This window comes from Haliotis rubra, unplaced genomic scaffold (genome assembly GCF_003918875.1).
Source record: "Haliotis rubra isolate DU_JTF1 unplaced genomic scaffold, ASM391887v1 Scf41, whole genome shotgun sequence".
NCBI lineage: Eukaryota > Metazoa > Mollusca > Gastropoda > Lepetellida > Haliotidae > Haliotis > Haliotis rubra.
In genome coordinates, this window is record NW_025767091.1 from 474,103 (window position 1) to 488,266 (window position 14,164).

A 14,164-nucleotide genomic window follows, 5' to 3' on the forward strand; every position below is an offset into this window, starting at 1 on the left:
GGCGACTAACGGGATCGGGTGGTCAGGCTCGCTGACTTGGTTGACACATGTCATCGGTTCCCAATTGCGTAGATCGATGGTCATGCTGTTGATCACTGGATTGTCTGACTATTCTCGATTATTTACAGACCGCCGCCATATAGCTGGAATATTGTTGAGTACAGCGTAAAACTAAACTCACTCACTCCGACCCTTACACACGCACGTACGCACACACCACTCCCTTGAAGTTACTTTAAATCTCCCATTCATACCAAGTGATAAAAAATAACCAAAAATCTTCAATACATTAGCAGATCTAGCCTGTTTTGTCGAATCCGAAAAAGATCCCCAGAGTGAGTTATGGGCGACGCTGCGTTCTTTGAACGTACTAAATTCAGCCCTACCTAATCTACTAAGCTGATTCACTATTTCAGAAAATATCCTCCCCCTCAAGAATATGCCCAATTTTATTAATCAAAAACTGGATCATGTAAAGGCGACATAAACTACTTGTGTATACACGTTAAGAGCTAAACTCGTGGTTATACGGTCCCCGGAATAAACACTAAACAGCCAAACCTTTCCACGCATGGATATCTACAATATTTCTTTAATTTAGGTCTCAAGCCAAACTAACATCAAGTCGCGCACGTTTAATTTGTTGAGTTAAAATTTTCCTTTGATATATGTTAGAAAGAAGCCTAGAGAATCTTTAAAATTATCAGATGAAATCTAGCCTTACTAAAGATTCACGACTTGCATTGGAGCTTTCGGACATTTTGTTTCAGGGTCTGCATGAGAGACTTTAGTACACTTCAACGTCCACAGATTCTAACAGCTGTTTTATTTTCACATCAGAAGATGATACAAATTATTCAGTATCTTAATGTTTTCCATTCAGAGACTAAATGTAAGCCTAGCGTGGTATAACACGATATTCCCTGTGTTTGATCGCAGGGCTTTTAGACTTGGAACCAGATTAACTACCAAAGCTCGTAAACTACTTAATAGCTCACATTGGGCCACGAAGTGGAACTTTTCATCGTACTATACCATGCATAAACACTTCGACGGGTCCCGTTTCATCTTAACCGGGAATGTCAATCTCACCAGCCAGCACGCAATTTGCAGCCGTCCTAAATAATCACGTTAATTGCAATGTTAAGAGCAGCGGACATTGGGCAATCATACCGTGCAGCGGGTGTCCATCACATATAGACGAAGAGCTCTCAACATCGAGGCTATAGGGCTTTACATTTCACACAAGCGCAAACGGAGGAAGCTATTTTGAGCCGATATTTCACGGTCTAGATACAGCGAATAAAGCCGTGTGGTGACGTTATGTGTGGACTCGTCTCAAGTTCCTGCTAGATTTTCTCATGAACACTGTGGTACAGTCATCAACATGTTCTTTTCCTGTCGGATGATACTTCTGTTGTCTGCAGGTAGGTGTATATACTCTATATTGCCCGGGGTTGTCTATTTCACTAAGTTGCATATGTGACCTGCCGAGCTGGGATGAGAGAGCGAACAAACTTCCGCAGCAAGTTGTCAGTTTCAAGCTCATTGATGTACCTAGCACGAGTAGGTCACAACTCGGTGTAGTTTGGTTCGAGCTGGACGTTCGTCGTGTTGGTAGAAGCTCCAATACTGCTTCACTTGAAAGTTGTCTCTTTGTTATGTCAGTCAACAGATCGATTACGATGGGATCCCTGTCCGTATGGCCTGTTGGTGATTTTGTAAATAATAGTCCTATCAGCCTCGTTTTAATTATCGCAACGCAGCGGCTGGGTATGAATGGTGTTATTGACGAGCACGTCCGCGTTCGCGACAAACTACATCAATGCAGATACGTCTTCCCTCTCCTTGTCACGCATAATACGGTCTGTGCATGTGTAACGAACGATACAGTCATTCAGATTCTCAACAACGAGAATGACGTGTCTGCTACCCTCAACACAGCTGGCTGACCCTGAGCGATAAGGGGGGGGGGTGTCCCTTGGATCCCCACCCCACCCCAAATTGTGGATCCGACTACAGCGCCACGTGTCACATGTGTTCTTCAGCAAGCCGAATGTTGATTAAATAAAACTGCTTTTTATAACACAACGAAACACGAGTCAAAATAGAAATATAGATTTTCCCATCGTGTGTTGCCTTTTAAATGAGAGCTTTCCCCAACGCACACGCCCATTTGCTGTCAGTATAATGGGTATTTAAGTACCAAGTCATGTACATTTAGAGATAGGGAATAAATATCAATAAACCTACTCATAAGGGTCGGTGTAATACAACTACAGCATGCCTGACAACAGCGACGAGCGGGACAGTCTCTGAACCGTGATGCTTCGCACATTGCTTGAAATTGATCAGGGACCAGTCGTTTGATATTCTAGTGGAAGGAGGGAGTCTTTTATGGGTAAAATGATTTATATCGGAAAGAGATACAGTCTCTTATGGAAACCCGTCTGCACTCGCTAACTATAAGCGTCCCCAGTATAACAGAGATATTGAACAGAGTGACATATTAGTGGTACTTCACGCCTTTAGAATGACGACGTAGGAACACGAAGCTTAACGTGGTTTTTACTCAGTCATATCATATGAGGTTTTCGATTGCCACAAAAACAATAAGTTAATTGTACAGTTATTATTAGACAAGAATAATATTTGATGTTGTTTCAATCAGAGCCTCCATACATGACATGACATGACATTTTGTTATCTGTGACGGGAAAAATGAGACAATCTCTTTGGGACCCACAAAACATTTTTTTCAGGACAATTTCTAGTAAAATAACATGGTATGGAAAAGAATCTATATCTTCCATCCTTCAACCACAATTCCGTGACTGGTACAAATTCCGTTAGGAAAAGCTAGATATATTTACCCAACTGCCCAGCGTATTTAATTTCATATTTAGAGGAGATTTCTGTATTTACAAATGCTTTAGAGTGAGTGAGTTTGTTTTTATATTCACCCAACATCACGGCGGGGAACACCAGAAATGGGCTTCACACATTGTACCTGTCCCATCTGGGGAATCGAAACCAGGTCTTCGACGTGATGAGCTAACGCTTTAACCTCTAGGCTACCTCACCTACCCAAAAATGCTTTAGAGCAATTCGCGACTTCATTTGGTTTCGCGACATTTTCACTTCATCAGAGTTTCAACTTACAATTTCCAACTTTCAAAATACAATGCCATGTTTGATTACTCAGCATGTTTTCACCAATGGGACACAGCGACCTCAAGACGGGTAGTTACATTTATGAGTTACCAGTTTTCACACTTAATTTCTTGTCGAATCCGCGGTGCCTGAGTGGTTAGATTGCTGACCGTGTGTTTCAATAGAGGCCTTACTGTAGTGGTTCGAATCCCGGATAGGACCTAACAAAAGCACTAGTATCTGTACCTCACTGGGAAAGTGTAGTCCCAAGTACAGCACGTGATACTGTCTAGGTTCTTTAATTAGAGACAGCTAGTTTCAAGGCGGGGGAGTTGATGAGTTACCAGTCTGTCTGGCTTGATGGAAATAACCCTTGGTTCAGATACTGCTCATATGTGACATTATCTCATGTCGCCGTAGATACATGTAGACACTATTACATATACAAAGGCTTGTCAGTGAAACATTATTACATCCTGAAAGCAGGCCTTTGTCGAGCGAACCTGATTTATGAAGCTGGCGATGCTGTTTTTTTCACTCAGCTCGACTTGATGTAATCTGTCATACCGACCCTGAAACAAATATACCCAGTGCAGCCCATGCAAGTCTAGAATGTGTGGCAAGTCTAGATTACCGCTATTTCTGGTAATGAAAGTCTCTGCGCTCCTTTTAATTATATTTTATTGATTATTTTTTATCAGTTGTTTTCCCTGTAAAATATGTTCATTTCAGAGACTAGATGTTAGTCTAGTCTTCATGCTCACGATGGAGATATATGTATCGCTGAAGCTTGGTGAGTGAAAATCGCGGTTAGAGATTTACTGACTAGAACTATAAGAACATTTAATCTCCGGAGTTTTGATTATGATGGTCGGATCTGTGAAGACTGTCATTACCAGATACAGTTCAGGGGGTTTGATCAACCAATGGTAAAGTTGTTTTCTGCAAACGGAAGTCACATTCTTGTCCTGTTTTGTTCCAGTTGAGTGCGCAGCCTCCCTCCAGTGCTGGAAGTGCATAGCAGATAACTGTGAGGAGGACCCGGATGGAAACTACAAAGCTGTGAAGATGACCTGTGCCTCGGAGCGGAGCTCTTGCATGGTGAGATTCAGCGACTTGGCCCTTTACATGGCGAGTCACCACTGGGCGAGACTGGTTTATTTGCCCGTTTGTGAGATTTGTTGTTTAGACACCTATGTGGTGAGAACGTTGTTAACCATCCCCTTCATGGTGAGAATGTTGTTGACCCGCTCCCCTTCATGGTGAGAATGTTGTTGACCCGCCCCCTTCATGGTGAGAATGTTGTTGACCCGCTCCCCTTCATGGTGAGAACGTTGTTAACCACCCCCCTCGTTGTGAGAACGTTGTTGACCCGCTCCCCTACATGGTGAAAATGTTGTTGACCCGCTCCCCTTCATGGTGAGAATGTTGTTGACCCGCTCCCCTTCATGGTGAGAATGTTGTTGACCCGCTTCCTTCATGGTGAGAATGTTGTTGACCCGCTCCCTTCATGGTGAGAACGTTGTTGTTGACCGTTGCTCCCCCTCCTTCATGGTGAGAATGTTGAGAACGTTGTTGACCCACTCCCCTTCATGGTGAGAACGTTGTTGACCCGCTCCCCTTCATGGTGAGAACGTTGTTAACCACCCCCTTCATGGTGAGAACGTTGTTGACCCACTCCCTTCATGGTGAGAATGTTGTTGACCCGCTCCCTTCATGGTGAGAACGGTTGATGAACCCGCTTTCATGGTGAGAATGTTGTTGACCCGCTCCCCTTCATGGTGAGAACGTTGTTGACCCGCTCCTTCATGGTGAGAACGTTGTTGACCCGCTCCTTCATGGTGATGTTGTTGACCCGCTCCCTTCATGGCGAGAATGTTGTTGACCCGCCCCTTCATGGTGAGAATGTTGTTGATCCACCCCTTCATGGTGAGAACGTTGTTGACCCGCCCCCTTCATGGTGAGAATGTGGTGAGAACGTTGTTGACCCGCTCCCCTTCATGGTGAGAATGTTGTTGACCCGCTCCCCTTCATGGTGAGAATGTTGTTGACCACCCCCTTCATGGTGAGAATGTTGTTGACCCGCTCCCCTTCATGGTGAGAACGTTGTTAACCACCCCTTCATGGTGAGAACGTTGTTGACCCGCCCCCTTCATGGTGAGAATCGTTGTTGACCCGCTCCCTTCATGGTGAGAATGTTGTTGACCCGCTCCCCTTCATGGTGAGAATGTTGTTGACCCGCTCCTTCATGGTGAGAATGTTGTTGACCCGCCCCTTCATGGTGAGAATGTTGTTGACCCGCCCCTTCATGGTGAGAATGTTGTTGACCCGCTCCCTTCATGGTGAGAATGTTGTTGACCCACTCCCTTCATGGTGAGAATGTTGTTGACCCGCCCCCTTCATGGTGGTGAGAACGTTGTTGACCCGCTCCCTTCATGGGTGAGAATGTTGTTGACCCGCTCATGGTTGACCAATGGTGAGAATGTTGTTGACCCGCTTGTTGACCCTTCATGGTGAGAACGTTGTTAACCACCCCTTCATGGTGAGAACGTTGTTGACCCACTCCCCTTCATGGTGAGAACGTTGTTGATGGTGAGTTGACCCGCTCCTTCATGTTGTTGACCCGCTCCCCTTCATGGCTCCCTTCATGGTGAGAACGTTGTTGACCCGCTCCCTTCATGGTGAGAACGTTGTTAACCCACTTCCGTTGTTGATCCACTCCTTCATGATGAGAATGTTGTGGTGATTGTTGACCCACTCCCTTCATGGTGAGAATGTTGTTGACCCGCTCCCTTCATGGTGATAATGGTGTTGATCCACTCCCCTCATGATAAGAATGTTGTTGATCCACTTCCTTCATTGTCAGATGTGAGAATGTTAACATGCCTCCTACATGGTGATAATGTCGTTAACCTGTTGCTGGTGATCCCCCCCCAACCTCTCCACCCCCTTCACTGGAAGAATGTTGTTGAGTTGGATGTGTTTTCACCCCCACCCTAAATTCAGAATATCAAAATATCCAATGTCATATACGTCTCACCACATTCATATTTTATACCTTCTCTGCTGTGTTGCAGAAAGTGGAGTACTCGTTGGACCATAACCACACAGGCAACATCCGCAGGTCTGTGGTGAGAACCTGCTCTGCTGGACCATGCGTCCCCGTCACAGACAACCAGTTTTCTGACTGTGCCACCAAAAAGAACCACCACGTGCTTGGCTGTATCAAACGTCAGTGTTGTGACGACAGAGATATGTGTAATGGCGGACGTAGTGGCGTCATCAATGTAGGGATGTTCCTTATTCTCATCTCTGTAAGTTTTATTGGACATATATTGGATCATTAACGGACTGTCTCCCACGTAATGACTACCCGGCCTGTCTCGCTTGACGTCGGCCAGCACGATTCTATATTGGAATTATTTTCTGTGATCCTAATATGACAGTTCAATTTTTTTACGTTTGGTTTTTTGTTTTCAAATGGAAGTGTACATCTAATTTCGGTTCTGCGCGGAACAGCGTTTCGTTTAAAACGGATTTCGTGTTCTACGGACTATTTTCATGGGCTCCGGCGACGGTTTACCGTCACGACGCCATTAATAGCCGAGGTTGTTAGCGGATTAACCCGAGCAGGTCCGAATGGGGTTATGACTTCACAGAAGTGAATACAAACTTTGCAAAACGGATCCGAAAGGACACCATTCGAGAACGGAAAAGAACAGTGCATCAGTTATTTGCCTAGAAGGAAGAAGGATCATGCAAAACCAGGCTTCTATATGTGTTCGTAAAGTGCTCATTATGTAAAGCATGTATATACTTGATGTGACCATTGTTTACCGATTTTAGTTTCCCAGATCTCTTAATTTATTGGTGTTCATGTATTACAAAAAGGATCCTTCCTGTATTACAATACGGATCCGGACTCTCCACCGCCATCTGGTGCCTATCTTCAGAACTACCATTTAATCAAGGTTCTGTGCTTTGAGTGTCCATAGAAACCATAGACACGGCGCAATGGGAAGTATTAATAATCCCACTCAAATGTAATATATAGCTGGCAAGTGCAGCCTTATTGATATCCGGTCATAGAGCCCGCTGCCGCTTTGTGCAGTTAACCTGGATCTGATATTAAGTGATTACAGCAGGGGTGGGGTGGGGGGATGATGATGATGTGTAACGTGCGTCAGGTGCATGTGGTAAGCGTCTCTCTCTCTTTCTCTCCTCCCTCTCTCTCTCTCCCTCCTCAAAGCAAGCTGTTTGTCGGGACTGTTATTTTAGTTCATAATTGAGAGAGTCACTGAGAGAGTTGTCCGGATTATGGAGCAACCCGGTTTACAAAGAGTCCGGATTTGACAGACTCCATTGTTTATCCAAAGCCACTGACATATTGCTTATCGAATGCTTAACCTGCACACACGCACCCTTTCATAAAACGGACCCCGCATTTGCATTTGGTACACCCTCGATTATCCAGTATATCGTACTTTAATTCTATTATGATAAATAATATGAAGATATGCACCGGATAACCGGGTATCTAATCTGGCTGATGGTGTGCAATCATATACCCAGAGTGAATTGGTGAAACTTTCCAACACTCACTGCTGTGTATTGCTTAGATTAATTTCTTCTGTCATCAATGTGGTATTTTTCACTATGGCCTGAAACCCACCATCCATTTATGCCCACAACCCATGTATCTGCCGACGTAATTTCCGTTAAACCTGGCCATGCACGCGCCCTCTCTTGGCAGATTGCTATCGACGTTATACCACCGAGATGCTACATCCGGGACTTCGCGGTCGATATCAGTGTCGTTGGGACGTCACGATTGATTTGTTGAAATTTAATCCCTGTAATGGGTGTTCGTGAAGACAAAGCGAACTCTTCGACAGAGTGCTGTGCTAAAGGACTGTTAAACCAAATCTGGGCCCGGTCGATTGGCGGTCCCAGAAAATTTGATTAAGGAATCCACAGCGCTTTTTGTCAGACTGTAAGTGATTCTTAATGGTGTATATTATACCGCTGCAATTACCATGTACCGAGAGTATGCCTGGCATGGCTCTTTGGAATCGGCCTTTGGGGTATTCAAAGATACATATTCCATATCCTCCTGCTTATTGCAGTTGATTGTTGGCATTGTTGCCAAACATTGCCTCCAGTAGCCTTTAGCAGACCGGTTGTCAAGGAGAATTCCAGGATCACTGAATTCCTGGCATATATATTTCCAGTACTGAAACCCAACGTTGCCTATCGTCCTGTTAATGAAATTGCTCGTATCAGAGATGATATGCCGATCTATCGATACCAGGTCACTGCCTCTAAAAACACAGAACACAGTTAAGGCTTTATTGAACACCTTTGCTTCTGCTCGAACCGCCGTTTGCTCTCAATTTTTATAAACAGTCCTTAAGATGATTAACTACTGTTAAAAACGACTCTTTCAACTCAAATTTAATCTTTGTACGTGACTTCATCACACGTCATACTATTCACGGTGTGTGAGACTCACGAGGGAAGCTAGCTTCTGACCGGGCACTTGATCCACAGGGGGCGTCACAGGACATAGAATTGTTTTCTTTTTGAATTTCTGACTAAATTGATTAAAATCTGCCCCCCCTCCCCGAGCGATTTTACGTGGCCTATTACCCCGAACGCACTCACTTTATTACCTCTTACGAATACTTTTAAGGACATATGCTTTTCACTCTGTTGTAGAGGCAGGTATGTAAAATTTGCATGGTTATTTCAACGGTGAGTGCATTTTGTCACTTATAGGCACTTACGAATACTTATCTAGTATATGAGGATCTAAAGACAGGAAGGTGGCCATCCTGGTCTCTGCTAAAAGTATCCTCCTACCACATATCTGTTGCTCTTACAACTCGTTTTTCCCATGACTAGAATAGCTGGGAAATAAATAGGCAATCTGGAATACCCCGGAGAGAGGGCTCGATCATAGTGACCGGTCTGACATTTTCCGATTTAACAGAAATGTTTTCCATTAGTTTTCTGATAAGCTGAAGCCAGAAGAAAATTTGGCTCGTCTGTTTGCTGGAAGTACTAAATGAGTGTCTATATAGCTTTGTAGGGAATGCTGACGTCAGTAAGGTTGCTATTCGTTCACTTGACTTACTTACGTCTAGAGCAAATCTGTGTTAATATAGTAAATATAGTTTTGTATCACCTCCGAGCTAGGTGTAAAATATACTCCGGGAGTTATATGATGATATTACTCACATCAAGATCAGGGGCGGTGGGGTAGCCAAGTGGTTAAAGCACGGGCTTGTCACGCCGAAGATCCGGGTTCGATTCCCCTCATGGGTACAATGTAAGAAGCCCATATCTGGTGTCCCCCGCCGTGATATTGCTGGGATATTGCTAAAAAGCGGCATAAACCATACTCTCTCACAACAAGATCCATTTTAGAATTGATCTGCAGCAACCTTTGCTTGTAACCACTTGGATCTGTTGATGCATGTTATCGTATCCCAATTACGTAAAAAGGGTGCTCACAATGTCAATCACTGGATTGTCTTGTCCAGGCTCGCCTATTTAATTGGCGGTCATCAAACACCGCTGTGTCAAACCATGATGTGTCGAAATCACAGTTGACTCGAAAGTAAAAGCTAGGTCCTTGTTAGTCACCATGTTGCGTTGGTGTCGTAATTCAGATAACTCGAAGTACTTTAAATACACAGGTCCCTTCAACCGACACATCGACTGTAGCTGGAATATTGCTGACTGCAGCGTTAAACACCAAACAAACGAACAAACACATTAACGTGAACAAATGCGTCCCCTTAGCACATTATAATCATGTGTGTATATTTACTAAGGTAAATCTGTGTACATACGGAAGTAACATAGTACATTCGTTCGCGGTATAGTGTAAGCTCTAAGATAATAAACCACTTCATTGACACTTGCTATGACAATACATATGGCCTATGTAACCGGCATCATTACTCCAGTTCAACATGCCCTTAATCACTTCAAACTCGTATCAAATGCGTTATCAAATTTGTTTCTAAAGTAGATGATAACAGCTTATAATGCGTTTTCATCGTGTTATCTGGTTATCCGTGTATGTTTGAGTTGTTGAAGTTGGATAACATTTATGGTATTTTACACACCAGTTACACGATTATTTTTTGTGAAGTTTAAGCTCAATTTATGCCCAAAATGTTTTGTTTGTTTCTTTGAATAAATTCAGATTTTGTAGGAAATGTTTTTGTTGATTCGTAAAAAGAAAAGAGCTGATCTTAGCGCTTAGAAATCTTTGCTCAGGTATTGAGAGTCGAAGATGGCTGACGAAGCCCAGGTGGATCACCTCGACCAAATCAACTGTTGATACGTGGTGAGAAAAACACATGTAGGAATCAGGACGACGTGCCTGCATGTGTATGTGTATGTGCGGCTGCTTGTACTAGCACAGACTTAAGCTGGTTTTATAGTGCCAGCCCACTGAGATACCATGCCGCAGTGAAGCATGAATACCCCACTCAGACACATTATACTGACTCCGAGCCGACCAGTCCTTGTTGTACCCATTAATGCCGAGCGCCGGGCAGGGACCAACAAGTACCATATTTTAACGTCTTTTGGTATGACGCGGTCGGGGCTGGTGATAATGACACTATAACACGTTGTAATAACTCACATTCTACTTTATCTGGTCTTTGGCATGATATTTGCAACATGACTATACACCCGTGAAGAACCGGGTGAGAAATGGTCTTATTCAGCCCATGCTCGGATCGTGTGTGTGTGTGTGTGTGTGTGTGTGTGTGTGTGTGTGTGTGTGTGTGTGTGTGTGTGTGTGTGTTTTCTCTCTCCTCTCCCCCCTCAAAAAAAATAAATAAATAAAAATAAAATAAAATAAAATAAAAAATAAATAATAAAAAAATGTAGTACATGCTTTGCCTGCTCTGAAAGATTTTGTCAAACACGGGTTACGGAGTTTATGCTAAAAATAAATTAGATTGTGATGTTTATTGAATTTAAAAGTGTTATTGGTCTTCAATATCGTAACTAGAGTGTCCCTCAAATGAATGCCTTTATGGTTAAAAAAAGAGTCGGAAAACATTTCACTGTCACGTAGACTGTGTATATATATAGCAATGATGCGTGCAAGACGCAGCTCCTTGCACCAACTGGTAACATACAGATAATTCAGTGATGTCACAGGCGCTGTAACGAGCTGAAACTGAAAGTATGTTAGAATGGCCATGCTGTCATCATAATGGATGAACGGAATAGACGTTATAGCGCAATATTACGTGCGTTTTCAAGCGCTGCTGAGATAGGATGGCCAGCATTGAAATTCCAAATGTCTTTAAGAACTCAAAGTGTGCTGAAACAGTACAGTTTACCATTGAAGCCTATCAGTTTCTCCAACTTCATTACTGACAAGAATTTCATGTGAGTTATCATAGGCGGATCCAGAGAGGGGTGTGCAGGGTGTGCACACCCCATCCCCCTTTGTGCTGAAAGTTTTTTAAATGACCATTGAAACTCGGGTGAAAATGAAGTGTGCACCCCTCCTTTTCTCAATAGTGTGCACCCCCCCTTTCTCAAAAAGCTGTATCCGCGCCTGGTTATATCCAGATGATGCACCAACCAATGTTAGACCAGTGTCGTGTGTAGGTGATGGGAACTGCTTTTTAGATCATTGTTACAGAATTTTTTTTGGTGATGAAAATCAGCACCATGAATGTAGAACTAGGGTTGTATATGGACTGGTAACACGTGACAGGTTTTATATTTCAGATCACAACCTGAAACTTATGTCTGGATCGTCTGCTCAGCAGACGACAAACCTGCTAGAACATGTAATTTATACCTCAGCATCAGATGATACTATTTCAGGATCAAATTTAGCCGTCACTTACCAAAATGAGGTTTTGAAAAGCGTTAATTCTGGTATATACTGCTCTTAATTGCATCTGTATGCTCCCTGCAATTGTTTTCAAAGGAGATTGATTTCCATCTATCCCCAAAGGGAAAATGTGGCGGTCAATAGAAGTGTCATGCACGAGACATTAACTCCAGTGTCGGGGACATTTGATGAAGCATTAGACATGCACATTATGTGGACACCTATGACAAATGCCAGTCTCTCACAGTGGAACCCCAATCATTTTGTTTCGTGTGTTCAGTGTCGTGAAGATCATGAGGAAGAGTCTTGTAATCTCACCGATCAATTGGACAATTCTGATTCAGATCATCCCTGGAAAGAAAGTCCAAATGAAGATTCTGAAATTCCAATATCCGACAGGTTAGCTGATGAATCAGCCAGAATCTTTGATGACATGCCTGATGTTCAAACATGTCTCGAGGACATGGACGCCCCTGACACAGAGCCTGAATCTAAATAGTTTAAAGCATCTACCGGGATAGACATATATGATGTCGATGACATGGTATCAGGGAGTAAAATTATCATCGATGAGTGATACTGAGAAACTGAAGTACCTGAAGGAACATTTTACTCCAGGTCCCGACTATGAAGCCATTACACAGGCAAAGAAAAGACCTGGACAAATCAGATCCACAACCCTTGTGTTTCAGAGATCGTGGCTTGACAGATACAAGTGGCTAGTCTACAGTCCTTCCCTGAGAGGAGGTTTGTGCGAAATGTACATTTTATTTCCACAGTATCAGAAGGGTGATAAGCGCAAAACAGTTAACACATTGATCAAAATACCAATGACAAATCTCTCCAAAGCACTTGGAAAAGAAGGCTTTTTAGAGACTCATCACAACAGTTCATATCACAAGCAAGCTGTGGAGACTGTGACTGACGTTTTAGAACTACAAATAGCCCCAGAAAAATCACTTCCTTACAAAATGTCCCACTTAAAACAGGAACTGTATGACGACAACTGTTACATTTTAGAATGTATTACAGAGGCAATCGTGTGTTGTGGGAGACAAGGGATATCTCTTCGTGGACACCGTGATGACAGTACGTCAAAAGACCCAAACAAGGGCAATTTCCATGCAATTGTATCTGTCATTGCAAATCATGACTCAAAACTGAAAACCCATTTAGAGTTTGACTTGAAAAAATGCAAAGTATACAAGTAAAACCGTCCAAAAACGAACTCATCAGCACTATGGCTGAATACATCCGAAAAGACGTTGTAGCACAAACTGAGACTGATCATGCTGTGTTCTCCATCATAGCCGATGAAGTCACCGAGGAGTATGTCAATGTAGAACTGTTACCTTTGTGTTTGAGATATGTTGACATAAGAGACATGTAGATCAAAGAGTCTTTCTTTGACAATGTTCAGCTTGAACGTACCACCGGGGAACACATTTCTAATGTCCCTGACAGACAACGGAATATATATATAACGCTGTCGTGGTCAAAGTTATGATGGGGCTGCATGTATGTCATCAGAGGCTGTTGGTGTACAGGGTCGAATCAAAGAAAAATGTCCAAAGGCATTGTACACATATTGTGCCAGCCATTTGTCTTGAACCTAAGCATTGCTGCATCATGTAGACTTCCTGCTGTTAGGAACATGATGGACAGTATAAACCAAGTGTTCATATTCTTTGATAAATCACCCAAGCGCCAGAGATTACTTGAGCGTGTATTATATTTGGATGAGACACGCGAATCTAAAAGAACCCGTTTATCAGGCTTCTGTAAAACAAGGTGGATTGAACGGCATACCTGTTTTGAGGTTTTCTCTGAACTGTATCCTTATGTATGCACGGCCCTTGAGGCTATCACAGACCCATTCAAGTATGAGGATGTTTATAAAGGTGAACACTGGAACTGATAGAGAGACAAGAACAAAAGCCAATGGACTTCTAAAGTTCTCAAAGACCCCACACACATTATTACTTTTGTTGTTTCAAAAGATGCATTGGAAACTGTTAGACCATTGGCATCGAAACTTCAGAAGAGAGGTTTAGATATTTTCTGTGCATTCAGAATGATTGATGAGAGAAAGGCAATGGCCCAAGACATGAGAATGTCAGTCGATGACTT

The 14,164-nt window shown here is 43.1% G+C and overlaps 1 protein-coding gene across 1 annotated transcript; it reads left to right on the forward strand.

The window, feature by feature from the left end:
- Positions 1–1,283: 1,283 nt before the first annotated feature.
- LOC124287956 lies at positions 1,284–10,377 on the forward strand. The gene is made up of 3 exons (XM_046724452.1): positions 1,284–1,427; positions 4,136–4,254; positions 6,231–10,377. The coding sequence occupies exons 1-3, from the start codon at positions 1,388–1,390 to the stop codon at positions 6,498–6,500; spliced, it is 429 nt and encodes a 142-aa protein (XP_046580408.1). The 5' UTR covers positions 1,284–1,387; the 3' UTR covers positions 6,501–10,377.
- The last annotated feature ends 3,787 nt before the right edge of the window (positions 10,378–14,164 follow it).

Bases quoted from the DNA above. Each gene is read 5' to 3' on its own strand.
- LOC124287956 (XM_046724452.1), top strand. From the start codon at position 1,388: ATGTTCTTTTCCTGTCGGATGATACTTCTGTTGTCTGCAG. The intron at 1,428-4,135 runs GTAGGTGTATAT...GTTTTGTTCCAG, and splicing joins GATACTTCTGTTGTCTGCAG to TTGAGTGCGCAGCCTCCCTC. The intron at 4,255-6,230 runs GTGAGATTCAGC...GCTGTGTTGCAG, and splicing joins CGGAGCGGAGCTCTTGCATG to AAAGTGGAGTACTCGTTGGA.